Source organism: Cricetulus griseus, chromosome 3, assembly GCF_003668045.3.
Source record: "Cricetulus griseus strain 17A/GY chromosome 3, alternate assembly CriGri-PICRH-1.0, whole genome shotgun sequence".
NCBI lineage: Eukaryota > Metazoa > Chordata > Mammalia > Rodentia > Cricetidae > Cricetulus > Cricetulus griseus.
In genome coordinates this window covers 19,834,576-19,862,380 of record NC_048596.1, presented here as the reverse complement: position 1 = coordinate 19,862,380, position 27,805 = coordinate 19,834,576, and the positions used below count along the sequence as shown (strand labels likewise).

The 27,805-nt window shown below is 47.2% G+C and overlaps 1 protein-coding gene and 1 non-coding gene across 2 annotated transcripts in view; both read right to left on the bottom strand.

Annotated features, from left to right (window-relative positions):
- Window positions 1–27,805, bottom strand: part of Slit1 (slit guidance ligand 1) — a 150,622-nt gene that overhangs the window by 105,850 nt on the left and 16,967 nt on the right. The window contains exons 3-4 of the mRNA XM_027407335.2: window positions 26,189–26,260; window positions 20,285–20,356 (exon numbers count right to left, since the gene is read on the bottom strand). Of these exons, the coding sequence (XP_027263136.1) occupies window positions 20,285–20,356; window positions 26,189–26,260 (144 nt within the window). The remainder of the gene's footprint in view (window positions 1–20,284; window positions 20,357–26,188; window positions 26,261–27,805) is intronic.
- On the bottom strand, window positions 21,708–21,814 carry LOC113833994. The gene has a single exon (XR_003483737.1). It is a non-coding gene; the product is annotated as a U6 spliceosomal RNA (small nuclear RNA).

The following is a 27,805-nucleotide window of genomic DNA, read 5'->3' as shown; positions in this document are numbered from 1 at the left end:
GACAAGGAGTGGTCAATGCCTACAAGGAAACTATGTCTTCATCCAAAACAAAGTAAAACTAAACAAAAAGCTTTAGGCTCTCTCTCTCTCTCTGTGTGTGTGTGTGTGTGTGTGTGTGTGTGTGTGTGTGTGTGTGTGTGTAAAACTAAATAAAAATAAAAACAAACCACCCCTGCTGGGCTTTTTACAGAGCACAGCATGATTTGGCCCCCTTTCAAGGCTGCAAAATCTGAGAAATCTTTCCATTTGACCAATCCCCAACTTTAGAGTTTACCCTACAACACCATGTCCCCAAGACATGAGATAGACCATGTAGCATAGGCTAGGGCACAGGGGACACTTCTCAACCTCTGTCCCTTCTGGGTGGAAGATGATGGTAATGTTGGGAACTGGATTGGAGCAGATTGAGCTGGGACACGTCTTCCGTGTTAATGTCAAAGCAGATAACTGCCAAATCCTCCCCTCAACAAAGACGGATGACATGGAGTAAATGAGCCAGACAGGCCAGCATCCTGCTACTTGGATGTCAACCCAGTCACTCTGCAGTGAGGTCAAATGGAGAAGAATAGGACCCTTTCTGCTGATTTAGGTCCAGCCTTCTTGTCAGCACAAAAAGCACTTGCTTTTTAATTTTAATTTCTCTAAAAATAATGCTTTGCAGGGTTGGTGATGTAGCTCAGTTGGTAGAACACTTGCCCCATGTGCACAAAGCCCTGGGCTCCATCTTCAACACTGGAGAAAACCAGCTGTGGTAGTGCACACCTGTACTCCGGCCCCCCGAGGTGAAGGCAGGAAGATCCGGGGTTCCAGGTCATCCTCATCTGTTTGAAGGCAGCCTGGGCTACAGGACACCATGTCTCCAACTGATGGTGATGATGGTGATAGTGACATAAGGCTTTCCTCCTCCTGACATTAAAGAAAAATCAAGTCTTTCTGGGATCTCCAGTGAGAAACGGAAGATACAAACTGGAGCACTTTGGAGAGAGACATTTTGTGGCTCATTTTCCTCTTGCTGAAAAGAATCATCGCACTTGATAGCCAGACTGCACTCCCACAGCCTAAGCCATGCTTAAGTGCCTTGATTCTGTCTGTTAAAAAAAAAACAAAAAAAAAAACAAAAAAAAAAAACCCTTGCAAATCTTAAAAACCTTTCTGGAAAAAAATGGGCTCTAACATAGTCAAGAATATGATGAAAAACATTAGTAATTAGATAACAAAAATTTAACCTTTCTCTCCCCATATGTATGTATGTATATATATGTGTGTGTGTGTGTGTGTGTGTGTGTGTGTGTGTACTTAAACATCAAGAAAGATATAAGCTTAGTATTTCTCAGATGGTCCTGCTGCCATCATCACCCGAGGTTACCTGAACTCAGAATCTACTCTTTTCGTACCTTTTATCCAGATGAGATAATTGAGTCTCTGGCTGGGAAGATGGCCCAGTAAATAAAGTGACTGTCATGCAAGCATAAGGACCTGAGTTTGGGTCTCTAGAACCCATTTAAAGTTGGTTGCAGTAGCGCGCCCTATAATCCCAGCCTCCCACAGTGAGGTAGGAGACACATAGGAGAATCCTGGAAGCTTAAGGCCAGCTAGCCTGATGTGCCAAGAGGTGAAAAGGAGACCCTGTGCCAAACAAGGTGAAAAATTAAAAGTATGAAAGGAAAGAAGGAAATGATATTAAGGCTATGAAAAGGGAAAGAAGAAAAAAGATTGGGTATATATGTGTGTGTGCATGTGTACACACACATACACACATATACACAAATAGACATGTACATGTACAAGAAATGTCGTAATGGAAACTCCTTTCTCCTTGTAAAAATTGTAAAACCAGGAAAAAAAACAAAGGTTGAAGGCAAGGATCAAGGTGGGAAATTATCCTCTGACCTCCATTCTTTTTTAAAAAAGATTTTATTTATTTATTATGTATACAACACTCTGCCTCCATGTATATCTGCACACCAGAAGAGGGCACCAGATCTCATAACGGATGGTTGTGAGCCACCTTGTGGTTACTGGGAATTGAACTCAGGACCTCTGGAAGAGCAGCCAGTGCTCTTAACCTCTGAGTCATCTCTCCAGCCCCCTGACTTCCATTCTTGAGCTATGCTCACACGCCTGTGCCCACACGCCTGCACTCACACGCCTGCACTCACACGCCTGCACTCACATGCCTGCACTCACATGCCTGCACTCACCATGCACATACTCACAAAGCATCGTAGCCCCCTCCACTTCCACACAAAGATTTTTAAAAAATACAGAAGACCAAGTCTGGATTTTGCCCCAGGTTAAGGCCCAGTAAGTAGAGGAGCAGTTTGACTCCAGGGCCCAGAGTCTCAACTCCCACACTCTGTCTGTTCCCTGACTAAAGCCATTTTCCAACACCAGAGAAGACATCATCTGGTGGAAACTGCACTGTGAGTTCACCACATAAATGGGTCACTCGTCCCTTTAGAAATACATCGCAGAGCCTCACTTACTCCCACTGGCATGAGGTGCTGCTGATCTGCAAAGGACACACTGGTGGGAGCCCAGGGGACAGTCACTGAGGTCTGTGGTGAGTGTTCAAATGGCCAGTCATCCACAGCCATCCCGAGGGAACAACGGAGACTGGCTTCATGCTAAGGCCGGCTGGCTGTGAAAGATGCTATAAAAACCATCAATAAATGGGTTCCAGCTCTTGCTCACACCGTTTACTGTAAGAACCTGCCCCAAAATGATTTCTGGCCCTTTGTTTCCTGTAAATGAAGGTGTGACTTGTAGGAAATTGGCTTGTGTTTTCTAGTCGCCCCTCAAGGAGTAAGACATTAAGGTCCCCAGGTGCTGAAACCAAAATCCACTATGCCCAAGCCAAGAAAAGATGAAGCCAGTGCGGTACATTGGCACAGCTGTGTGGCCAATGTGTATGTGTCTGTCCCTGTGAAATAGGGCTGTTTGTATCTACCCATTTTCTTCCATGTTCCTCCCCGCCCCCAGTGCATGGGTACCCGGAGGGAAAAGGCCAGGCTATAAACCAGCATCAAACGCTCCCAGGTCACACCCCCCACTTGAGAACTGAGTAGCTGCATGGGGCTCTACCACTAACTCCCGCCTAAACCAAAGGCCATACCTAATCCATCCTCATAGCAGTGCCCGACAAATGGCTGCACGTGGCAGGCTGGTAATAAGTTAGCTGGGTGAGTGAATCCACCATCCATCCAGAGGCAGAAGCCCCGGGGTAGACTGACTCTCAGGCAGCAGCAAGCTGGGGGTCATCTCCAGAATTCCCATCGCCATCGCCTTCTGGCTAAGACCAAGCAGAGAATTCCCATGGCCTCTGTGAGGGACGTTCACCATGGGAAACTGGAAGTCCTCAGGGGTCTAAGGCCAGCTGCTACTTTGCAAACACCAACTGGGGGTCGCATTAAGGATTCACACCATGGCCCAGGGCCTTGAAGGAGGGGCTCACAGTGTCTCCATCAGTTGTGGGGGTGGATGTGTCTGTTCTTTCTTAAACATTTCTAAGGGCTCTGAAGAAGAGAGCCAATCACACACACAAAGATGAATAAATAGAAAGTTGCTTTGTTGTTGTGTGTGGCTTTTTTTTTTTTTTTTAGAGCATTATTAACTTGATCAAAAAACCAGTTGGTGTGTAACAGACAGAACCAAAACCTTCACTGACAGCACGCTCACTGTTCTGGACTCCAGGACGCCCCAGGTTGTCTGGGGAACCCCACGGAAGCCATAAAAGTCCAAATACAAACTGTGAAATGGCTTCCTCCAAGAGCCCCCAGGCAATAAATACTGTCCCCTTTGGGAGGTGACATGTTCAAAGGGTCTTTGTGGAAATGACTTGCAGAGCTCCTGGGCTTCCCCATCTTCAAGCTCCTCTTCTGGGGTCATAGTGCAAGTCCCAAGGGGTACACAAGGACTCCCTAGATTAGCACAGGCTCTCAGAGGGGAGGTTCTATCCTGCGTCTTTACCTTTATGCCTGGCATTTATCCCAAGCTTCTGCTGGGTCTCTTTCCCCAGCCACTGCAGAGCAGCCTGGCTCTCCCCTTCCAGCCATCACTCATCCTGGCCACATCTCTGGGAGCTGTGACATCTCTGGCTTTGGCCTTGGGGAGGGTGACAGTTGTGCCTGTCTCCTTGCCAAGGAGGATGTCACACCACCAAAATTTATGCACCAGTTTTCCTTGTACCAGCTTTTCCCAGGTTACCTCCCGGCCCATTACTACCCCATTAGTTGCCATGTGTTCCCCCTAATTGTCGCCAGCCCACACTGTCTCTTTGTTGGCCCTGCAGTGCCCAGCCAGCCCCTCCCCAATAAGAGATGCAACTTAAACTTCTCATTGTGAGGTATTTCCTCCTTCTCTTCTATCCTCCCTCCCACTGTTGACCAGAGAGCCTTTGGTAAAGCAAAGCCCTGAAGGGACTCTCTGCTCTGTTTGGACAGTACAAGAGGGCCCCAGATTTGCCAGGAGTGCCTGGTTCTCTAGGAACACACTTTCTTCCTTATTGGTATTCCGTCGATAGCTTTCTTTCCTAACCCTTTCCTGCTTGAACGCTGAGGTCTGCCCACAGAAGCGCCTTTGTTGGAAGAAGCCAGGGTGCAGAAACCAGGCTCCTAAAACAAGGGCATCAACTTCAAAAGGGGAATGAGTCCATCAATGCAGGGGGGACAAGTGGGAGGGGCCAGGCAACCGAGCATTTAGCCAGCACATCTGGGCCAGACACACCTCCGGGGAGCACTGTGGCAAAGCGATACCTTCTGTCCTTTCTCAGATGCCAGGTTATTCCCAAATGGATCTGTCAAATTTGACTCTCAAACATGAGACACAATTCAGGGGCTGGCAAATATTTTGCTCAACAGCTCACTAGAGCCACTTTGCTGGAGGATGGCTTCTAAAACTCAGTGGTTTGGGTCAGGGGAATTTCATGCTCCAGCCACCTGCCAGTTTCACAATATGATCACAGAGAGGCCACGCTCTGCTCCCAAATGCTCCCCTGGCTAAATGGCTGTGTTCGTGAACACCTGGGCCAGCTCTTCTGCACACGTCCTAGTAGAAATGGACAAAGCTGCTGTTCGATCTCCCAGGAATGAGGGATGAGTAGACAGCCCACCATCCCATGTCAGCTGGTGCCCTCAGGCTTTAGGAAGCCTGCGCTAGGCTGAGCAGAACACAAATGGCTTCCCCAAACCTCCTGCCCACTGTGCTCAGCTTCCGGAACAAATCGGCTCCCTCATCCTGGAAGCAACTCTTCATAAGGCTTTGAAAAAATCGCTCGCAGGTTTATCTGTATTTTCTTTTCATCACACCAAACAGCCCTAGGCCTGGGACTAAACCCCAATAAAATGCTTTCCAGATGGCTACCAATGTTTGTCAACCTCCTCCAGAACACAAACACCCATAACAAAACCCAGATCCAGGTGCCTGACACTGTCCTCTGGGTGCGTTTGCATCAGTTCCTTTAACATCTGACAAAATAGACTTCAAGGAAAAAGGGGTTAGGAGAGATAAAGAAAATCATTTCATGCTGAGAAGGGAATGATCCATCAAGAGGACATTACAGTTTAAAACATGGGCATCAAACACACACCTCATTTCATAAAACAAAACTACCAGAGGAAAGTCACTGATCAGCCCTAATGTAATAATCAAGGGGACTTCAACACCTCGCTCTCACTGACAGACACGATATCTCAACCAAAGAAAGGAGAAACATTGCACTAATTACATCCTAGGTCAAATGAACTTAACAGACATCTACAGAGTTTTCCAGCCCAACACGGCAGAATACACTGTCTTCTAGGCAACCTGGGACTTTGTCTAAAATAAATCGTGCATTGGGACACAAGACAAGCCTCAAAAACACAGGAAAGTTAAAGTCACTTTTAGCATTCTACTGACCATGAAATCAACAGCAAGTGAAACTAGAAAAAAATTCACAAACTCATGGAGATCAAATAACACACCACTGAATAAAGAAATTCTAGAATTAAAAGAAAATAAAGACACAACAAAAAACCTATAGGTTACAATAAAAGCCCCCTATGAGGGAAGTTCATACCTAACAGTGCCTATGTTAAAATATTAAAGGGGGCAGAAAGTAGGTTCAGTGGCTAAAGGTGTTTGCTGTCAAATCTGATTACCTGAGTATAATCCCCAGACCTGAAACAACTGCCCATAGCTGGTCCCTTTGACCTCCACACACATGTAATGGCATTCATGCACTAACACACACACACACACACACACACACACACACACACACACACACACACACACACGGGCGAGCATGCATGCACAAAATGAAAATAAACTTTGTAATTGCATTAAATCAGAAAAATTGAAAATAACTTAATAATGACCTTATGGCTTTGGAAAAATAAGAACAAGCCAAAGCCGGCAACATCAGACATAACATAAATAATTAAGAGCAGACAGAAATTGTTGAAACAAAAACAAAAAATAATAATACAAAGAATCAATGAAACTGATAGGCAAATTGACCAAAAGAAAAAGAGAGAACACCAAGATCAATAAAATTAGAAATGAAAATCGAGACATTATAACAGGTACCAAAAAAATTCAGAAAATCATAAGGACATGCCTTAAAATTATAGTCCAGTCAATTGGAAAATCCAAAAGAGGAGGAGACTTTCCCAGTAAGTAGGACCTACCAAAGTCAAACCAATATGAGATTCTTAAAATTTTAAACAGATCTATAACAAGCAAAAATATTGAAACCATAATTAAAAATCTCCCAACTGAATAAGTCCCTGGGACTGGGGAGATGGTTCAGTAAATAAAGCCCTTGTCACACAATCATGAGGACCTGAGTTCAAATCTCCAGAATACATGCAAAAGCCAGCCATGGTAGCACTTGTCTGTGATCCCAGGGTTCCTACAGGAAGATGGGAAATGAAGTCACCCGAGATTCCCTGCCTCAAACAAGGTGGAAATCAAGAGCTGATACCCACAATAGTCCTCTCGCGCCCACAGACTAATAAAAACGCATTTCTTATTTGTGTGTGCACACCTATGCTCACAAATATGAACATATGCATCACATACACCACAATTTTATAAGCAAAATAAATAGAAAATTCAAGTCTAGGCATAGAAAACTTCACCGCAGAATTCTACCAAGGCTTTAAAAAAAGAAAATACCTGGTACCAACCCACAGATCCTTTTCAAATTATTCCATAAACTAGATGCAGAAGGAATTCTTCCAAACTCAGTTTACAGGACTAGTTATTATCTTGATAAACTAGACAGGCATAACAAGATACAATAAAATTATATAACAACCACTCTAATGAATGTAGATGCCGAAATTCTCAATCAAATACTTGCAAGCTGAATTCAAGAACATGCTTTTTTAAAAAAAAAAATATACAAAAAAAACAGAAGAGGGGCCTGACTGAGAAGAATACAGAACTATCAGGAGCAGGGGTGGGCAAAAAGGGTAATGGTAACAGGGTGACAATGATCAAAATACATTATGTATATGTATGAAATGTCATAATGAAACCCATCATTATGCATAATTGATGTATGGTAATAAAAACATTCTAAAAGCACAGGCAGATCTTAACCAGGGAAGGAAAACCCACTGAGTTGATGTCCTTGAAGAGAATCATGGCTCCAGGTCCATTACACTGTGACAAGGCACCATGGGAAAACTGGCTCACAGCCGTCGTCGTCGTCATCAGCTTAGAAGAGTCATGAATACTCAAACTTACAAACTGTCCCATTAAAATGTGAAGAAAAACCTCTAGACACAACTTCACCCACCTACAATCCCAGTGCTAGGAAAGCCAACAGAGAAAGATCATGAGTTTGAGGGCAGCCTCAGCCACTTATCGAGACTCCGTTTCAAAAGGAAAACCTACGGTGAAGTGCTAAAGGCACTCGCTGAGATGCACAAATTTGAAACCTAAGTTCAATTCACAGAACCATGCAGAAGGAGAAAACTGATTCCTTAGTTGTCCCTGAACTCCACATGTATACTGTAGCATAGACACACACACACACACACACACACACACGCACACGCACACGCACACGCACACGCACATGCATACACACACACATATCAATAATTCTTTTATTTATTTATTTATTTATTTATTTATTTATTTTTGGTTTTTCGAGACAGGGTTTCTCTGTGGTTTTGGAGGCTGTCCTGGAACTAGCTCTTGTAGACCAGGCTGGTCTCGAACTCACAGAGACCCACCTACCTCTGCCTCCCAAGTGCTGGGATTAAAGGCATGCACCACCAACATCCGGCTTCAATAATTATTTTTAATAAAGGAAACTTACAGCTCATATCAAAGTCTGAGAGTTCTGTTGCCCTATCATCTCTGCAGGCTACTGTCACCTTAAGCTCTGGTGGCTCCAGCTTGACAATGTCTTTCAGCAAGCGCTGGCGTTGGACCCAATCTGACCAGTGAAGCCCACTTTTGCTCACTGGGTCTGCATGAGGGTCATCACCAGCTAGCCTGCTCTGTCAAGGTCTGAGAAGATGGTGGAAAAGAACCAGGGACTTAGCAGAGACTTGAGAGTGACTGAACTAGTTTTCACTGCCTCTTGACCCAACCTGTACCTCCAAGGCCACCTGTAAGCACAAGGACACTCTGAGCTCCCTTGGACAATGACTAGTCTCTGCAGGTCCCTCATTAATGCTCGGGATGAAGCTAGAGCGATCTGATATGGATAAACATCCAGGGGTCCCCACCATGAGACAGGACATTGGATGCAAGGGTTGGGGCAGGAACAGTTAACACAACACACATTGGTTCCTGTCCAGAAAGGGTATCTTTTTTAACTTTCCTCACCCCCACACCCAAACCCAACAGTTTAAAAAAAAATGAGCTGCTAAAATAGCTGCATCCAATAATGTATCCTCCCAAATTAATCAGCTGCCAGGCAGGGCTTCTTACCCACTGCTGGAGTCTGCCCATGGTGCAAGGCCCAGCAAGCCAAAGACAGCACACTGTAGTAGCACACTGAATCTCAGCACAGACTCAGGGTCTCCTGAGGAACCCCACTAGCTGTCCTTTGAGACCCCTGGGATTCCTTGATGTGTCCTAGGAATCCCAAGCAGGAAATAGAATCACCCAATCATTAAAGGAGGGACAAAAGGAGATGCCAGGTCCCAGGCCGTCACCATCAACATTGGAGTCTATGATTCCAGGATGGTCCAGGCTACAAAGCCAAACTCAGTCAAACACACACACACACACACACACACACACACACACACACACACACACACACACACACACACGAGTTCATCAGAACCTATCTACACATAAGTGACTATCATGGCTCCCAAATCCATCTTTATCAGAACCCCTGCTCACCTCCTGCAGCTGCAAGGAACACCCGTTCTCCACAGCCTCTCTCATACACTTCCCCAGCTCCTGGAAGCAAGGGTCTTGTCTATGTCTGTGACTGCCCTCATAGTCAGTGCCCAGACAACTCTTTCAACACACCACTTAATGTGCCACCAATAGATGGCTTTAGCCTGCACAACCAGCACTGTGTCTGTAGGCCACAGGCTAAGGCTGAACCAGGTCAAGTGGGACCAAGCCCACTAAATAGGAGCCGGGGCCCAACCCAGACTCACAGTGTGCGTCCCAGAATCAGCGAGGAAGGACAGGAAAGCTGCTCCTCTCCTCACACAGCCTCTGAATACTCAAGCAGCAGGAACACTGTGAGGCTAGTCAGCCTGATGAAACCATTGGCGCCAGAGAAAGCGAGGCAGATTCTGTGTGAGATCCTGTTCAGCCAGTAAGGAAAGGAGGGATCTGGATTATAAAGAATGCTATACGGGCTCCAACCGAGGTTCCAATGACAGCTAACAGACAAAGAAGCAATGTAACCTGAGGTCCATCTGCAGCTGGATGGATAAAGAAAATGTGGGATATCCAAGCAGTGGGATATTATCTAGTCAGTAACAAGAACAACAATATGGATGGACCTCAGAAAGAAACGCCATGCTAAGGGAAATAAGCACTCAGATGCAGACACTGTTATGTCCATTTATGTGACATAGGACGGGCAGAGTCTTAACAGGAAGCAGAACAGAGGTCCAGGCAGGGAGATGGAGCTACTGCTTAAGCGGGCAGGGGTGAGGGGAGATGATATCTAGGTATAGACAGTGGTGATGGTCACACACAGAGTGAGTGCGTGAAATGTCACTGGATATTAACGTTCTCTGTGGTTAAGACAACTGCTGGGTATACTTTAGACCACAGTAAGTGTCATAAAAGAACAAGGGGACACTGAGGAATTCTCCCTATGGAAGGAGGGTGGGGTTCATTCCACTGAGCAAGAGGCTTGTGAGACAGACCTCCCACCCTGTCTCAGGTGCAGGAAGCCGGGAGAGGAGGGTTCACAGGGAGGGTCTGAGACCATCTGCCAAGTCACCTTGCTCTCCAAGAACACTCTATGACTCCCATGCCTACTGCCAATGTGGTCCTCATTCTAGAACATTTTAAGTGTGAACCCATTGATGCTTGTTTCCAGGGGACCTCTATGCAGCACTGTGGGGCAGTGGGGGCCCTGCTCATGGGCAGCTAGAACCCCTCCCTGTCTTATGCCTCCACAGCCACCTCTTCCACAGCCTGTGTTCCATGCTCCTCCGTGCTTAGCCACCTTCCTAGAAACCTTGGGAGCAATCTGTGGTGATATATTATTTATGATTTAAAAAAGCTTGCCTGACAGTTCAGAATGAAAAGCTAGTCACAAACCATAGAGCCAGGCAATAGAGATATACACTTTTGATCCCAAAAGCCATACTAGCTAGCCATAGAGCCAGGCGGTGGTGGCACACACCTTTAATCCCAGGACTCCAGACAAGCAAATGGATCTCTGTTAGTACAAGGCCACCCTGTGCTACACAGTCTAAAAGTGAAACAGTTCACACAAAGGTGATCTCAGCACTTAGGATCTCATGCCTTTAATCCCAGCACTTGAGGTATATAAGATAGGAGCAGATATTCAGTTGGGGGCATTTTGGTCTCCAGCCACATTGAGGGAAGGATTGCTTCAGCCTGGGTAGAGGTAAGAGCTACTGGCTTGGCTACTTTGCTTCTCTGCTCTTTCAGCTCAAACCCCAATATCTGTCATTGGGTTTTTATTTTTCATGTTACAGTAATCTGTTCTTGACAGCTTTCATGTTTCCCAGATTTTCTGACAGAGCTGTGTGGCCTGGTGAGCCAGTGTGCCCGTCCTGTCATGCCCCCTGCTTCCACAGCCAGAACTTCCAACAATCAGCCTTGCCACACTGTGCTTAACCCTGTGAGCCTCAGTTTTTCCACCATCAGACATGGATTACATGCAACTATAACAACCAAAAGCAGAAATGCTGTTGGAAGTATCTGGCATGTAAGACATAACAGATGGTCATATAACAACTACATGTTGTAATGATATTAAACTTAATTTTGAAAAAAGCATTTTATGTGTGTTATGGAAAGATGGCTCGGTCAATAAAATGCCTGCCATACAAGCTAGAGGACCTGAGCTAGGACCCTCATCAAAAGCCAGGAACAGCAGCACTGGGGGGCAGGGTCGAAGAGGGGATAGAACAGGTAGATGCTTGGAGCTCATTGGCCATCCAGTCTAGCTAATTAGTGAGCTCTAGATTCAAGGAAAAGCACTGTTTCAAAAACTAAGGTGGAGAGAGCAATGACAAAGACATCGCTCACCAACACTGGTCCCCATGAGCACCCATGTCCCCACGCACATACACCTGCGTGCACACACTCACACACTCAAGTATCCATACACAGATTTAGACATGAAGCCAGGCATGCTCCTGCACATCTGCAATCCCAGCACCCAGGAGGCAGAAGCAGAAGACTAACCCATGAGTTCAAGGCCAGTGTGGGTCTATATAGTAAGTTCCAAGCCAGCTATGGCTACATAGTGAGACCCTGTCTTTTTTTTTTTTTTTTTTTTTTTTTTTTTTTTTTTTGCCATTAAGCTTGTGTTTACCTGCTTCAAAGCAATAGATAACCTTAACATCCTAGGTTTTCATATACCAGTATGGGTCATGGTTTTTCCAGCTTACTCAAACATGATTTCTATCAGTGCTAAATCTCCACAACGTATGTTTATTTATTAACATATGCTCCTATTGTCATCTTTTTTCTTTTATTCTTCTCTATGCATTACATCCTAACCACAGTCTCCCATCCCTCCAATCTTCCAGTCCTCCCTGCTACCTCCCCTTCCCCCGAGATCCACTTCTCCTCCATTTTCCTTCAAAAAGAGCAGGCTTCCCAGGGATATCAAGCAAACACAGCATACCAAGTTACAGTAAGAATAGGCACAAACCCTCACATCAAGGCTGGGCAAGGTAATCCAGTAGGAGGAAAAGGGTTCCAAGAGCAGGCATAAGAGTCGGGGATACCCCCACTCACACCGTTAGGAGTCCCACAAGAACACCAAGCTACACAACCATGATGTATATGCAAAGGACCTTAAGACCCTGTCTTAACAGCAACCCCCCCAACATTGTTTAAATAAAATATTTTTAAATATTTAAGTAGTTTTTAAATATTTGCATGCTAGCTGAAACTCTGTTAACTTACTTAGAGGGACAACTAAACCCCTTGTCCATTAACTGTTTTTCTCCATTTTCCAAAGTTCACTATCCTAGTAAAATCATTTGTATAGTCTTCAGTGTATAAGAAGGGGAAAACCCCTATTCCCTAGTTCCTCCCAAACAGCCCCTGCCTGTGTGCATACCTCCCTACTTTGTCTTCTCTGGATTAAGAATTCTGCCTCATTCTGCCATTCTGCTCTGTGTGGCTCTGTAGCCATGCCAGCACCACACCCTGCATTCATTGGGCATCCTTATGGGATGACCATGAAACCCTTTTGGGGCACCGTGGCTGTTCATAACTATGAAGACCAGCATGGTTCTGAGCCATTTCGGGGCTGGGCTGGGTCCAAAAGCATGGACCAGAGCTGTGTGGACAGCCGTCCATTCATGCTTAGCACAGAGGCTTGCTTGGCATGTGACTGTGAACATGAGGACAGCCACCCTGCCCTTGACTCAGGGCCCCTGCACCAGCCCAGTGGGATGCTGGCCTTCTCCTCTCCTGCCTTGACAGCAGGCACAGAGTAATGATCGGAAGGCTCAGTGAGATTTCAGAGTGCTCCGTAATTGCTAACTCATAATCCCCAGCTAGAGGTGAGGCATCTGCTCTTGGGGTTTGTGGCCTCAGCTCTCAGTCTCCAGCCAGGCTGAGCAGAGGAAAATACCCACCAGGAGTCTCCAACTAAACCCACCCAAGCACACTGGGGGGGAAGCAAGGCCTCCCTAAACAGGAACCAAAGAAAGAGAACCTGATAATGTTGCTAATTAAGGGCCCTTCTGCCCCAACTGACTCAGGACCTTGATGACCTTGACCCTGAAAACCTACATTTTCACACACACACACACACACACACACACACACACACACACACAACACACACACACGCGCGCGCGCGCGCACACGCGCACACACACACACACACACACACACACACACACACACACACACACACACACACACGCATCTCACTCTAGTCTAGCCACAGATAGTTTAGCGGTAAATGCATGGATTTGGGGGTCAGATGTTCAAACCTAGACTCTGATTGCTTCTTGTTTGAAACCTGGGCCAGTCACTTAACACTAAGCCCATTAGGTATTCAAGGGGATTCCCTGGAAAAAAATAAATTTGTAAATAGGCAAACAAGTTTGAGCAACAGGACCACCTAGATCTCCCTGGAGTTGGTTTGGGTTTTTTGTTGGTGGCTGGTGTTTTTGTTTGTTTGTTTGTTTGTTTGCTTGTTGTTAGAGACAGTATCTTACTATGTAGCTCTTGGTGTCCTGGAACTCACTCTGGAGACCAGGCTGGCCTTAAACTCACAAAGATCCACCTGCCTCTGTCTCCCCAGTGCTGGCATTAATGGTGTGCGCCACTACTTCTGGCTTGGAGTGACTTTTTGCTTTGTTCTGTTTTTTAAGTCTGTTTTATTATTGTGTCTTGTATGATATTTATGAGTACAAGCTCATGTCATGACGTGTGTGGAGGTCAGGAGTCTGTTCTCTCCTTCTACCCTGGGTTCCAGGTCAGGTTCATTGTCCAGTTTGTATGGACAAGCCACTTTTGCCTGCTGAGTCACCTCACTGGCACTCTCCAGAGCTTCATGACACATGCCAGAAGCAGAAAAGTCCTCTAGAGATGACCCTGCTTGAGCCAGCTTTCCTCCAAGCATCTAAGCAAGGCCATTTCTATCGTTACCACCCTGAGCCCCTCACAGGCTTTCTCTCCCTGGACAAAGCTCAAGAAATTTCTAAGGGATGCTAAGGAGTGATAGACACCTAGCAAGACCCTTGGGGGCAGCACAGACAGGAGGAGGCTCCGTCGGAGCTGGGAGCCACCCAGGAGTCCGACTTCCCACACAGCCGTCTGCATCTTTCCAGAAACTGGGCGAGCTCAGCTCTTCTGCCTCCTGGCCTGGACGTGTGGCAATAGCGAGGTCACCTTCTGCTTCGGGTAATTTCCCTCAGAGGCAAGACAGATCCATTCTGTACAGCTATTCGTTTCAGTGGCGTAGCCTCCTGCCTCTGATGGGGGCTGGGCCCTGGCGGGAAGGGATGCTTTGTTCTTCTGACCAGTGCTGACAGTTTAATTAAACCCAGCTTGAGATGGGGTCATGAGGGTCAGGCATTCTTCCACAGGGCTGCGCAGGCTCACAGCCTGGCTGCTATCACCAGGGCCTTGTTAATGAGTTACTGTGGTCCTTATGACAGGGATATATACACACATGGGAAGTAGATGCCCTGGGCCACCTCAATAACCGCCTGCCCCCTCCCAAACCTGCAGAAACCTACAGAGACCAAGAAGTCGATCTGGTCCGGATGCATATGGGCTTCAAGGCTAAGCAAAAGCCCAGAGGACCAAGTGTCCAAAACAATTTGTAGATGAGTAAAGGATGCAGCCATCCAGACAAGAACATCTTGTCTGTCAAACCTGGGGGGACAGAGGCCAGGGTGAGCAAGCACACAAGCACCTGGCCCCATCTAGCCAAGCAATGTCTGGGATTGGCCATTCTAGAGAAGTTATCAGAACTCAAACATGTTCCTCTAGCCCCAAACCTGTAACCTGGGAAAGTCCATGAAAATGACATTTCCACATCCTCTGAAGATTGAGTGGAAAGTGGAAGGTTCGTCCCAAACCCAGGCTCCTGCTGCCACAGGAGACTCAGATGCAGTGGCTGGTGCCTGCCCTTCCTCTTCCTGCCTGCTGAAGTCTGAGAGCCAAGGAGCTCTCAGAGAGCATAGCACCTATCACCTCCTGGACAGGCAGACACGCGTGTTAGAGCCACGTGGTTATCTATCCAAGTTTGACCAATCCTGTAGGCCTGCAGGAGGTCCACAAAGAACTTCAGAATGAATGAGTGGGTGGGAACATATGGAGAAAGAGGTCAAGGATAGTGAGGAGCTGGGGGATAGAGGGCATCTAGGAGGACCCATGAAGATGGCTGCTGTAGACAAATACCAGATGCTAATAGCTGGATGTAACAAGACAAACTCTGGCTACAGACAGAGCAGATTCAAATTTGGCTCAGCCCTAGGACATGTCACAAACCCTCTGACCTCGCATACTTTCATCTTTAAAGGGGGGACATCCTGACCTCACATGGGCATTTCCACTACTGAAATCAGATTGCCTTGCTAAGCTGTGCCAGCATGGCCCAGCCCTGCCTGAGTGGCCTCCCATTCTCTTCAATCACTGCTATCGTGGCCACAGTTCCTGAAACCCCTCTTGTCCTCTCTAGAAGATGGAAATGGTAAAAGGCTGAAGACTCACTTCTGCAGAGACTAATTCACACGACAAGGGGAGGGCTTTCTTCTTCAGGAAAGCTAGGGAGCTTGCGGGGGGGGGGGGGGGGTGGCTCAGCAAGTAAAGAATTTACCACACACTCATGAGGACAGCAGTTCAGATCTCCAGCACCTATGTAAGTACTGGACAGGTGTGGTAGCCCACCTAGAAACCCTTGGGAGGCAGAAACAGGAGATCTCCAGAGTAAGCTGGCTAGCTAGACTAACCAAAGTCAACTGACGAGCTCCAGGTTCAGCAAAAGAAAAATGATTGAGGAAGATGATCAGCATTGACTTCCGGCCTCCACACCCGTGTGCGCTCTTGTGCACATGCAGCCACACACAGATGAGTACACAGGCCACACGCATACACATGCAAAATAATAATAAAATAAAGAGGAGAGGAACACTGAGTAGGAACTGCAGGCCCCTCAGCCAGAGAATAATGACTTTACCAATAATTTGAGGGCTTTAAGAACTGAGACACGAGCCCTACTTGCTCTCTGCTGGCTTCCCCTCTGCTGCTCAAGAATGTGACCAACAGGACTGTTCCAAGCCAAACCTCACCCCTCTGCTGGCCAGCAGACCAACCTCCCTCCAGAGCCTTTCTGGGTAATTCTGCATGGGTACCTAAGGCCTTCTTAAAAAAAATATATTAACTGAGTGAAACAAAAGCTGAGCACAGGTCCCTGCATGGTAAAGGGACAATTCTGGGCTAAGGATAAGAACTCTGCACCAGGCTGGGGCTCCAGAGAGAAGAGAGACGCCGATACTGATGTGTGGTCAGTCACTCCGAGGCAGGAAGTGTAGGAGCCAGGTTTTCCCTTCCAGAGCAATGCCAGCATGGATGCCCCGTATTCCCCAACACCTGCCACGTGCCACAGGGTCAATGCCAAGGCACAAGAGTGTTTCTTCTCTCTTCAACCTCACAACAGCCCTGGGAGGTAGACATTATTTTGGTCCCACCAAGGAGCAGCTGGCTCCACGTCTGGCACTAGTTGTTTGTTTGGGGCTTTATGGCGCTGGGCCTGGAACCTGGGGCCTTCTCCTGTGCTAGGCAAGCATTCTACCCCTGCACTGCCTCTCCAGCCCACCAGCAGTAGTTTTAACTCAGACACAGGGGCTTTCCATTACTGCTCAAAACTGGCAGGTGCCCTACCATAAACATAATACGTCCTTTTTAAAAGAACGTCTGGGAAACACAAAAGAAAAAAATTACCCACAGTCATCCCTGCTAGAATTCTACAGTCATTTTCCATGCATTATTTAGAGCAATTCAGGGATCAATACAACTCTGGTTTTTGATATCACAAACATATGCATTATTTGACATCTCCCATGAAGGCCATTTCTGATGACTGCTTAAGTATTCCATCAAGCAGATACGCTGGAATTTGCCTAACCACTTTCCTGATGTGGGACATTAAGGTTATTCCCATGTTCCCTTCAATATTCTAAATATCGCTGCAGTGTGCATACTTATGCTGGGGTTTTATCTCCTCGGAGTGGATCCCCAATGGTGAGATTTCCAGGTCCTGGTTTAAGCCCATTTTGGGGCTCATTAATGGACCCTCAGAGCCCCAGTGCCTAACTCCACCCCTTACATCCAACTGCTCTGTGATCCAAGACAAAGCCCCTCTTTGGGAAATCCATTATGCATTTGGAAGGAATGGGACTGCCAGTGTAGAACAAACAGTAAACAGATTTAACTTCTGGAAGCTTCAGACAAGATCAACAGAACCACAGACTATGCCACCTGCACACACCGGCCACACCTTCCCCAGCACATGTGGTCTCTGGAGTCCACTGCCATGATGCTTAGCAAAGCAGGTGCGTGAAAGTCTTTAATTTCCTCCAGATGGAAAGGCTTAGTCACAGATCCCTCCAAAGCAAAGGGAAAGTCAAAGGAGGGACCAGAAACAAGGCGCTGGTCTAAGCACGCCTTCTTAAGGAATGCCACAATCCTGTAGCCAAGGAGGCAGCTCCAGAGTTACCACTGAGCCAGCTGATCCCACAAGCCCCAGCCATCATCTGGCCTAAAATGGGTTCATCAGGTTTCTATTCCCAAGACTCTAGAGTTAGGACCCAAGACCCTACAGAGATCAGATCTTTGTGGTTACAAGAAGTAGGAGGAGGGCCAACACTGTGGCTACTGCAAATGATGAGTGCAGTGATGTCACTGTTGCCAAGGGGCTTGGATGGTGGTACAGGAAGAAGCAAGACAACAAGCTGGATATCCAGAAAGAACCAGAAACATCCTGACATCTCAGTTGCTGTGAGGGATAGCTGTACCTTAGTCCCTGCCATGGGGAACCGGGAACATAGGAATCATGGCTTACAATACCCAGTACACCTTCACCCCACCAGTCCTCAGGGTAGCATGCCTGAGAGCTTTCTAGCCAGAACAACTGGAGAACTCAGCAGGGAAGTTTCGGAAGGCAGATGTTTAGGTCAACAGAACAGAGTGGGGATGAAGCAAAAAGTAGCAGCAAGTAAACCTTTAAGCACTCCTGGATCTGTCGCCACAGCCACCTCCACAGTGACTGGGTGAGCAAAGACTCGATCACCAAAACTTTGCTTAGTAGCCTCCTACAGATGGTGCCTTTTTCAAGATATCACCTGCTGGAGGGACACAGGAAGCATAGGCCTCTGTCATGATGTCAAGTCTCTGGCTTACGTCTGTGGAACATGTTACATAGGCATTTTCTGCTGAGTCCTACCAGCTTGTATGCCAGGGGAGGTGCAGAAATGTGAAGAGGCTGTGGTACTGCTTCATGGCAGAATGTGTACTCAACATACTGTAGACAGAAGCCTGGGTTCTGTCTCCAGCACCAAAACAAAGAGAGAGCAAGAGTGCAAGACAGGAGCTGAAAAGGTCTCCATTCACCCAGAGCCAGCTATGACCCTACATAAAAAAAAAAAAAAAAAAAAAAAAAATGTCCTCCTGGCAAGTGCAAGGGAGCCTGGAAGGACAGGCAGGAAGCATTCAGATGTCCTGTCGGTAGAGCTTGGAAATAACCCACACACACAAGACCTTGAGGCCTCTGCCTCCCTGGCTCCCAGCCCAGGAGAGTGCCAAGAGCAGGTGTCCTTTTCTTCGGCTCCTCCCTCCTTGAGTGGATTTCCATATGCCAGTTTGGTTATGAAGTCTGGTTACTTAATATTTGTTAAAGTGTGGAAGACCTTTGCTCCAAAATTCCTATTGAAATATGAAACCTGCAGAGTGCCGGGCGAGGAGTCAAAGGGGCTTCACGTCGACTCCAAGGGTATTGCTTTGCCTCTCCAACCTTGTCTCTGCAGCAGCAAAGCTCTGAGACACTGCCTTTCTCACAGTCCCACATGCCAGGTGCAGGAGCTCCTTGCAGGGGAACCTGCATTATCAGGGACACAGCAGGCATTCATGGCAGGCCACCCACAAGCATGGGTGCACACCCCAGCTCAACTGGAAGCTTACAAAGTTCTGGAAGAAACGCTGGCTCCCAGCAAAGTCACACTGAGAAACCCAGGACCATCTGACCTTGGATGTACTGTTTCCCAGACTGCCTCCCACCCCATGCAGAGGTCCCTATCCTGGTATTATCAAGATTGTTAATAACCACCACTAAGTGGACTCAAAAATCTCCCAACTCAAAATTCAAAAAACCCTCTGGAAAACAAACAATGGGACATAGTTGTTCTAAGTAGTCGCAGAAATGAAAATTAAGAAAAACATGTTACCAGAGAACAAATGGGGGGGGCTCAAAGTGAAGAACTCTCTGACATGCAAGAGATGAGTCCAGTAATGAACTCCCAGTCATAGAGGTAGCCAAGCTTAGAGTGTAGGCTGGGGGCTGTGCTGGAGATTCCCTAGTAAGTCTCAAAGGCCCCATCCAACTCCAGATCCCACAAAACAGAATAGATGCTAGAACAACATGGAGAATCATGGAGCAACAATTAGCCAGTACCCTTTATACTTGGAAGAAGTATTTATTAGCATTGACAGCTAATAAATCGAGGGTTTTACACCACTGGTAATAAACACTCACAGAACTCACAAGCCAGAGCTGAAAATAGAAATAGGCTTAAAGGGGTTTAGTGGAATAAATATTCAACCCAAGACAGGCACGCAAGACAGTGACAAGGGTGTATGATTGTCCACAGCAGACTGTGGGCACAGTTATGGACACGCCCACCCCCAGAACACCCTGCCGCCAGCAGCAGCATATGCAGCTGGATAAACTGGCCCTTTCACACTCTTGCCTGGAGAAGTATCCCACACAGACTTCCTATAGAAAGGTCTGGCCTTCAATGTCCGGAGCCTTTCCTGCCAGCAGGAAACATGAGCCCAAGGTCAGGGCTGCTGACTCCATCCCGCAACCCCTACAGGGTAGATAACAACCCACGCGTGTGTAACTCACAGTCGGGATAGAGCTTGGTTGTTCTGGAACAGTAGTTCAGGCAACACGTGCAGCTGGTTGCGGTTCAGTCGTCTGGAAAAGGTAACAGGAGAGGTGAGAGTCACCCACGTGTTCAGGAGATGGCCAAAGGCTCAGAGAGCCCTACATTCCAAGTCATAGGGACCAGGATGTGTGTCTCAGTGGGACCAGAGCAGAGCCTCCAAGTCATCTTCTCTAAGATACAGCTCATCTGTGAATGGCCACTCGGCCACACAGCTCCTCACTAGGGAGTATAAGCCCTCAACTAAACCCCAAGAGTGACCTTCCTTCTTTGTTTGTCCCCTTCATGAGCCACCAAGCTCGGATCCCCAAATAATCCCAACTGTGAGTTGGATCCTTAATCTTATGAAATGTGCAATAGGTCCTAATGGGGTAGGGTGGCTAAACATTGCAGAACTTAGTGTTTTGTCCATGCTTGCCTAGGCTTTTCTTTTGTTTTTATTTATTTTTATTTTATTGTTTGCTCTGGTTCATTTTTCAGAATGAACATCATTTCAGAAAATAACATCATTTATCGTTATTATTTATTATTAATGAAAATGAATGTTTTCAGTGAGCACATCTCTAACCCCAGCTCTTTGGATGCTGAAGCAGGAAGATCACCATGAGCTTGAGGATGGTCAGGGCTACATAATGACTTCCAGAACAACCTGGGACAGACTGAGACCATTATCTCAAAAAATCAGGACAGATAGATAGATAGATAGATAGATAGATAGATAGATAGATAGATGTGTGTGTGTGAGAGAGAGAGAGAGAGAGAGAGAGAGAGAGAGAGAGAGAGAGAGAGGTTTACTTTAAAAGATCAAAAGCTCAGGCGCTGGGCATGGTGTCACACAACTTTAATCCCAGCACTCCAGAAGCAGAAGCAGATAAATCTCTGTGAGTTTGAAGCCACCCAGGGCTACACAGAGAGACTCTGTCTCAGAACAGCAAATAAATGTATTTCTAAAATCAAAATAGAAAAAAAACTCAAATTACAGGAATAGAGACACTCAAACACCAGCGTGCCCCTTACTCTACAGGGGCCAAACAGAGACTTAATTTCAGTGCTGAGGGGTAAACCCAGGCCTCATGCGTGTAAGGAAAGTGCTAGAACACTGAGCTGTACCCCAGCCTCGCTTTAATTTTTAATGCTTAAGGTAGTGCTTTCATAGCTTTCAATATTCTAGATCAGTGATTCTCAACCTTCCTAAGGTTTTGACCCTTTAATCCAGATCCTCGTGTGGTGGTGACCCCAACCATAAAATTATTTTCTTGCTACTTCCTAACTATAATTTTGCTACTCTTTTTTTTATTTTTTCCATTCATTTATTTAGCTCATAAATAAAGTCATGCACAATTATGATACAGAATACAGTATGTTCACAATGGCATGGCTAAAAAAAATATGGAGCGCTTCAGAAATTTGCGTGTCTTCCTTGCGCAGGGGCCATGCTAATCTTCTCTGGATCGTTCCAATTTTAGTATATGTGCTGCTGAAGCGAGCACTAATTTTGCTACTCTTATGGATCATAATGTAAATATCTGATAAGCAGAATATCTGATATTCAACCCCTGTGAAAAGGTAGTTCGACATCTTAATGGGTCACGACCATATGTCAAGAACTGCTGTTCTGGGGGCAGATAGGAGTGGCACTGTCCACACAGGCAGGAGCCAGAAGGCTGGGTCTGGAATCTGCCTGATGGGTAGATAGGAGCACCAAAGGACCCAGACCTGCCATAGGAAGACTTGCTGCTCCAAACTTACAGCTAATTTCTTAACACAGGAGTGCAAAATGTAACAAAGGCCAATGTCTAATTTTTGGGAAACTATAGCAGATGATAGTATAAATATAAAAGAGAGAGAGAGAGAGAGAGACTTACAACACAGTCTCCAGCAAGGCATCAGCACAGCGTGTCACACAGAGACCCCCAAGTGCTTCTGTCACTGACTGCCATAAGCCAGCTCAGAAAAACAAACAAACAAAAAAAACAAAAAACAAAAAAACTTCTAGACAGAACAGGAAGAGCCTGAACTCTGCAGCCCTCAGGAACTCATCCATGGTTACCTCCTCTGAGATCATCTTTCATCTGATATGTGAGAAAGGCCATTGTCACCACACTGGGGACCTCCATGTTCCAGCACAGGACAGACATCGGATTTACAGCTTTAGAAGACCAATTGGAAGAAACCGACTTTAAAGGGCAGGCTCCTAGAGAAACACATCGTTGGCTTGGAAGAAAGGGGACTACCAATGCAAGCCTTAAAGCAACAAGAGCAGACATCGGATCTCCCCCAGTCCCTTATCCCCAGTCCAATAAATTAATCCTGTATTTACACTGCCTGGTAATTGCTAGGTTTAGTTTTGTTTTGTTTTCCCCCAAGACTTTCTCATTTTTCTGGCTTCAATTTGTGAAAACATTCAGAAGGGGAAAGGGAAGGGAGGGGAAGGGAATTCAATGACTGCTTTAAAGTGGAAAATCCAAGGATGCTAAAGGCATGAGCCACCATAGTAAGAGACATACAGGTACCTCAGAATGAAAACAGCAGCAGAGGGCTCCCTGTCACTTAGCCTTTGGAACTCCTGACACCAAGACAGGCACTGCTAGACATCAGCTCATAGGACAAAAGCAGAGGGAAGGGTGGGCTTCCTCTATTGTGACAAGGAAGCTCTCACTCAAGCACAAGCCTTCCTCCTTGCAGCAACCCCAGGAGTAAATGTTCAATGCCACCATCTTGCTGCATAGCTTGGCTCTTACCAGTGCCCAAGACCGGCTTGCTGGCGTCTTTGAGTTGCGTTCTTGAGAGCTGAGGGAATTTTGATGCCAAGAGGGAAGCGAGTTAGCTAAGCGCTCTTTGGGCTGATGTGGGCTTCTGAAGCTTGCATTTTTGCAGCTCCCATTCTGCCTCACTTCCTCATAGCTGACTTCCCAGGCCACTAAGCATGCTCCATGACCTCTATGCAACAGGCCAGCTCAGGCCAAAGCTCAGACTCATGACTTCCAGGCTCTCGCACTCCGGCTTCTGCATACGCTTTGCCTAACTGCTTGTGAGAACCAGCTATGTCTACTCTCACATTTGTTTATGCCACAGGTACTTAGAAGTAGGATTACATGATTCAATCAATTTCATTCACAAATAAATGAAATGCCATGGGGGCGAGAGTCATCTATATGAAAATTACATTGGCTGCTTTGGAAAGATCTTAGGGAAGAAAAAAGAAAGGAAAGCTGCCAATTGAAGGGTGGTTGAATTCAGTGAAAAGATTTAATTCTCAACCCAAATTGCTTCCAAGGTGCTGAAAAAAAAAAATCTCATTCTACCTTCAAGAAACCCCCACCCCCAAAAAATAGCGCATGGTTTGTGTGTGTGGTTTGGGTGAATAAAGCCATACAGATCCCCAGTCACTGTCTCATACTAAAAGGAATAGAGAAATTCTTGGGGGGGTGAGGCTGGGAAAGGAGCCAATAAATGCACATTTCCATTTTAATTGAAAACGCTATGTTCACAGTCTGGGTGTTTTTATTCTGGCTCCCCACTTCCACAGCTTTCACAAACCAATCCCCATGGTCTCCCACAAATCAGAGCAGATGGCCACTGCACTGGCTGCTCACTGAAGGGGTGCACAGTGCATACCTGACACCTCCAGGGATAGAATAACTGCCTGCTGTGACGTGGCTGGTGACCCAGCCCAGAGAAACGGCCCTGAACATGGACAGAAGGGACGAGGTCTGCAGTGGCGAGTCGTGACTGGGAGGAAGACTCTGCCAAGCCTCAGGTGGCAGCAGCAGGGCCATGCCTTGTCAAGTCTAGACCCCACCCCTCCCGCCTTCTCATCCCAGGCCAGGCAGCACCACAGGTGGGATGGAATGGATGAGATCCAAGCCAGACCCTCAGAGCCAGGTATTTTACTGTCAGAGTTTTAAAGAAAGCAAACACAGAAGTGAACATCTGGCCTAGCGCTGGATGGCTGACTGTTCAGTTTAAGGCTGGGGTGGGAAGAGGGGATCTTCTGGGCTGCAAGAAGACAATGGGACAAACATGCCCTTGTCTTTGTTTAATGCTTTATTTTCTTTGACATAAAAATGAAAGGAGAAAGACTAATTAGGTCCTACTCATTAAGAGCCTCAGCTTTGAAGGCAAAGCAATCTAGTTCTAATCCCCTCTTCAGCACTTGTGGCTCAGCCTCTAGGCACCTTGGTGTCTCATCTGTGGAATGCCACTTGCAGGAGCATTGCCTGGGGGTTAGATGACATGCTACAGGGCCAAGGGCAAGGGAAGGCACTCAATATTAGCTGTGATTGCCACAGAAATTCGTTGTGAGACAAGGGAGAAAGAGAGCACAAAGAACAAAACTGAAGGAGCCCCCCCCCCCTGCCCACTGCCTCACCTCTTGAGCTAACGGTATCAACTGTTTTCTCCTCTACTCCACTCTTTCTCTCTGTCTCTGCCTATTCTCTCTCTCTCTCTCTCTCTCTCTCTCTCTCTTCTCTCTCTCTCTCTCTCTCTGATTTTATTTATACAAACACCACTTCCCGCATCTTCTACCTAATTCACACTGTGGTTACACCCCAGGAATGATGATGGTATTTCAGTCTTGATGGTGAAGGGACCAGCTTCCCTTTCGGCAGCCATAACAGCCAAACACGTGCTTGCCATAAACCTGCCTTGGTCACTTAGAGGTCAGATGCCTGTCTCGTGACAAGGAACCCATCAGAAGTTAGTCACTAGAAAGTCAGATGCCTGTCTCGTGACAAGGAACCAATGGGAAGTTAGCTGGTGGTGCTATGCTTTACGACCCTGGGTGTGCTTTACAGACAAGCGCACAGCAATGACATAGAGAGCATAGCAACCACCCTGGGAGGGCCTATGGGCCATAACAACCAGTTGACCAATCAACACAGGACAAGCCCTCCAAGCCTGGAGGCACACCAATCGTGAGCCTGTGTGTACCCCTAGACACTCCCCTTACGCTGCCCTATAAAGATCTGTGCGCAGCGGCTTCAAACTGTCTTTTCTAGCCATCCACCATGGCGGGTGGGTGAAAGACTCGAGCTAACATGGGGTTAGCTCGTTAAATTACAATAAAGCCTCGTGCAGTTTGCAGCAAGCTCTCGAATCCGCCTGGTGATTGGGATGACCGCAAACGTGGCCTGGGACCCCGGATACTTGAGTTTTTGGGGGTCTAACATTGGTATCTTCTCTCCACCCAAATGGCTATTTCTAATTTTTGGTAATTTGCAAAGAATACCCAGAATTACGGATTTCCAGTCATTTTTCTGGTCAATTCCTTAATACAAAAGGAACTTTCTGGTCAAAGAACATGAACTTTGGGACAGCCCCACCCAACATCTGCATCCAAGCCATTTTGCAGGACCAATGGTTGCCCACCATAAAGAGGCGAAGGCCCCCTTCCATTTTCACCCACCAGGTCTTTTCCTTCTCATTGTCACCAATGGGAAATGCAGAGAGGTCACCAAGGCCCCACCCAGGAACAAGCTTTGCAAACTCTGAGCATGCCCCAACTTCATTGCTGTGCTGTGGCCCTGTACCTAAGGTCTGGGGACTTCCCTGGTAGTTCTGCTTAGTACACCAGTGACTTCTTTTATGAACCCAAAATCAAGAGTGGCAGCCACACCTTAGGAAAGATGGGTGGAAGGAATTCCAGTTGTGCAAATTTTGCCATCAAAATTCCGGGACTAGCAGCAGGACTGCACTGTGGACAGGAATGGAGGTTCGTTTCCATTTTCCTCCGTTTAGCATCTCAATGCACTATCAGGCAGGGTGAGGCTGAGATCCTTTCACCTCAGTCCTTACTGTAGGCCTGCTGACACCCTCTCTGGCAACCCCAGCAATCCCCGCAGCCCACGCCCTGTACTCACAGTCGCTCCAACTCCTTCATGTCATCAAAAGCCCCGCGTTCCACAGCTCCAATCTGGTTCTCCATCAGCTGCCTGGGAGGCAAAGAGACAAAACAGCTACAGGATGCTAAACCAGGGTTCTTAGGAACTCCAGTTAGCTTTGCCAGAGAAATGTGGGCTCCTAAGGGGGACAGGAGCCTTTCCCAGGCCCCATGTAGATCCAAGATCCAGCTGAAGGTCAAAACTTCACAAATTCCCCAACTCAGGTTCCACAGCAAGCGCTTCTTCCTGGCAGAGCAATGGCACGGTGCCAATGTTCACAACTATGCTCGAGGAAGGTGCTAGGTTTCTGGGGTGCATGTGGTCCTTTGGTCCAGAGCATGCATCCAAGGGACATGGCCAGCATGGCAGAGGAAAACTGTATCAACTGGGCAGAGCCCACACACACAAGCAAGAATGCTACAGTTGCCAGACAACACCCCCGCCGTCTGCACCATATTCTGCCTAGGCCCATCTGCTGAAGAAAGGAGTAGGGTGCCCAGGCCAACCAACCACCTGGCTCCATGAGATTCTGTATCTTCCCCCATCAACATGCTCTGTTTCAGGGCATCTGGCTGGTGGGCAGCATTTGTCACTGAGAAATGGGATGTTGTGTGATCATTTTGGAGATACTGAAGTACTTTTTCTTCTGTGTTCTCCCCTCTCCATTCCCAAGCAGATGGGTTGCATGTTCCAGAATGGGCTTCAGGCAGGGTTTGGGGCAGGGCACTATACTTCTCTGTCTGCTGGAGGCCTGTGGGAGGAGTTCCAGGAAGAGAGGACTCCCCAGAATGGGAAGAGGGAAGTTTTGGTCAATGTGGGTCAGTTCTGGAGCAGCAAAGACTCCAGTAACTCATCACTCCCAACCTCAAAGTGTATTATCTACAAGGACCCCCACTCACCCCCAAAGATCCCCAGAACTGTGAAGTGTACAATTCTGAACCCTGGTACTATCCTGAGTGGGAGGTGAGGGACTCTGCATATGGAATGGTGGATTTTCCTGCCAGCCAGATGGGTCAGGGCCTCCAAATCTAACTGAGGTGGTGAAGTAAGAGGCCTGTGTGCTAAAGCTATCTACCTTTGATGCCCAAGATCAGCAAAGCACAGAGGGACAGAGGTCCAACACCAGCCCCTCACCTCTGCCTGTCTGGCAGGCACTATGGATGGCCCATTGCTTAAGAGGGCTGTGCCGGCCATTTCCAGAATCTCCACTCTCAGACACCTGAGTAAAGTCATGCCTGTCATCTTCTGTCCCCCTCATCACCCTCTTGACCAGGGCCTGCAGCCTCACTGAGGATCTGAGGAGGCCTCCTGAGGCAGAACACTGGAGACGGTGGGCTGCGCTGTGCTCTCCACCCCTCCATCTGTGGCTTTGTGCTTGCTACCCATCTGATGTGTTGAATCTAACACCCTGCATGATGTGTTTGGAGGCAGGCTGTTAGGGACAGTGTAAAGCAATGTGGTAATCTGGGTGGGCCCTGATACCCAGGAATTAGTGAGTCCTCTCTGTGTGTTCATGGAGCCAGGCCATGTGAGGTCCCAGCGAACAGATGCCTGATCAGGATTGATCCAGCATCTCAGCCTTCAGAAACTGAGCAA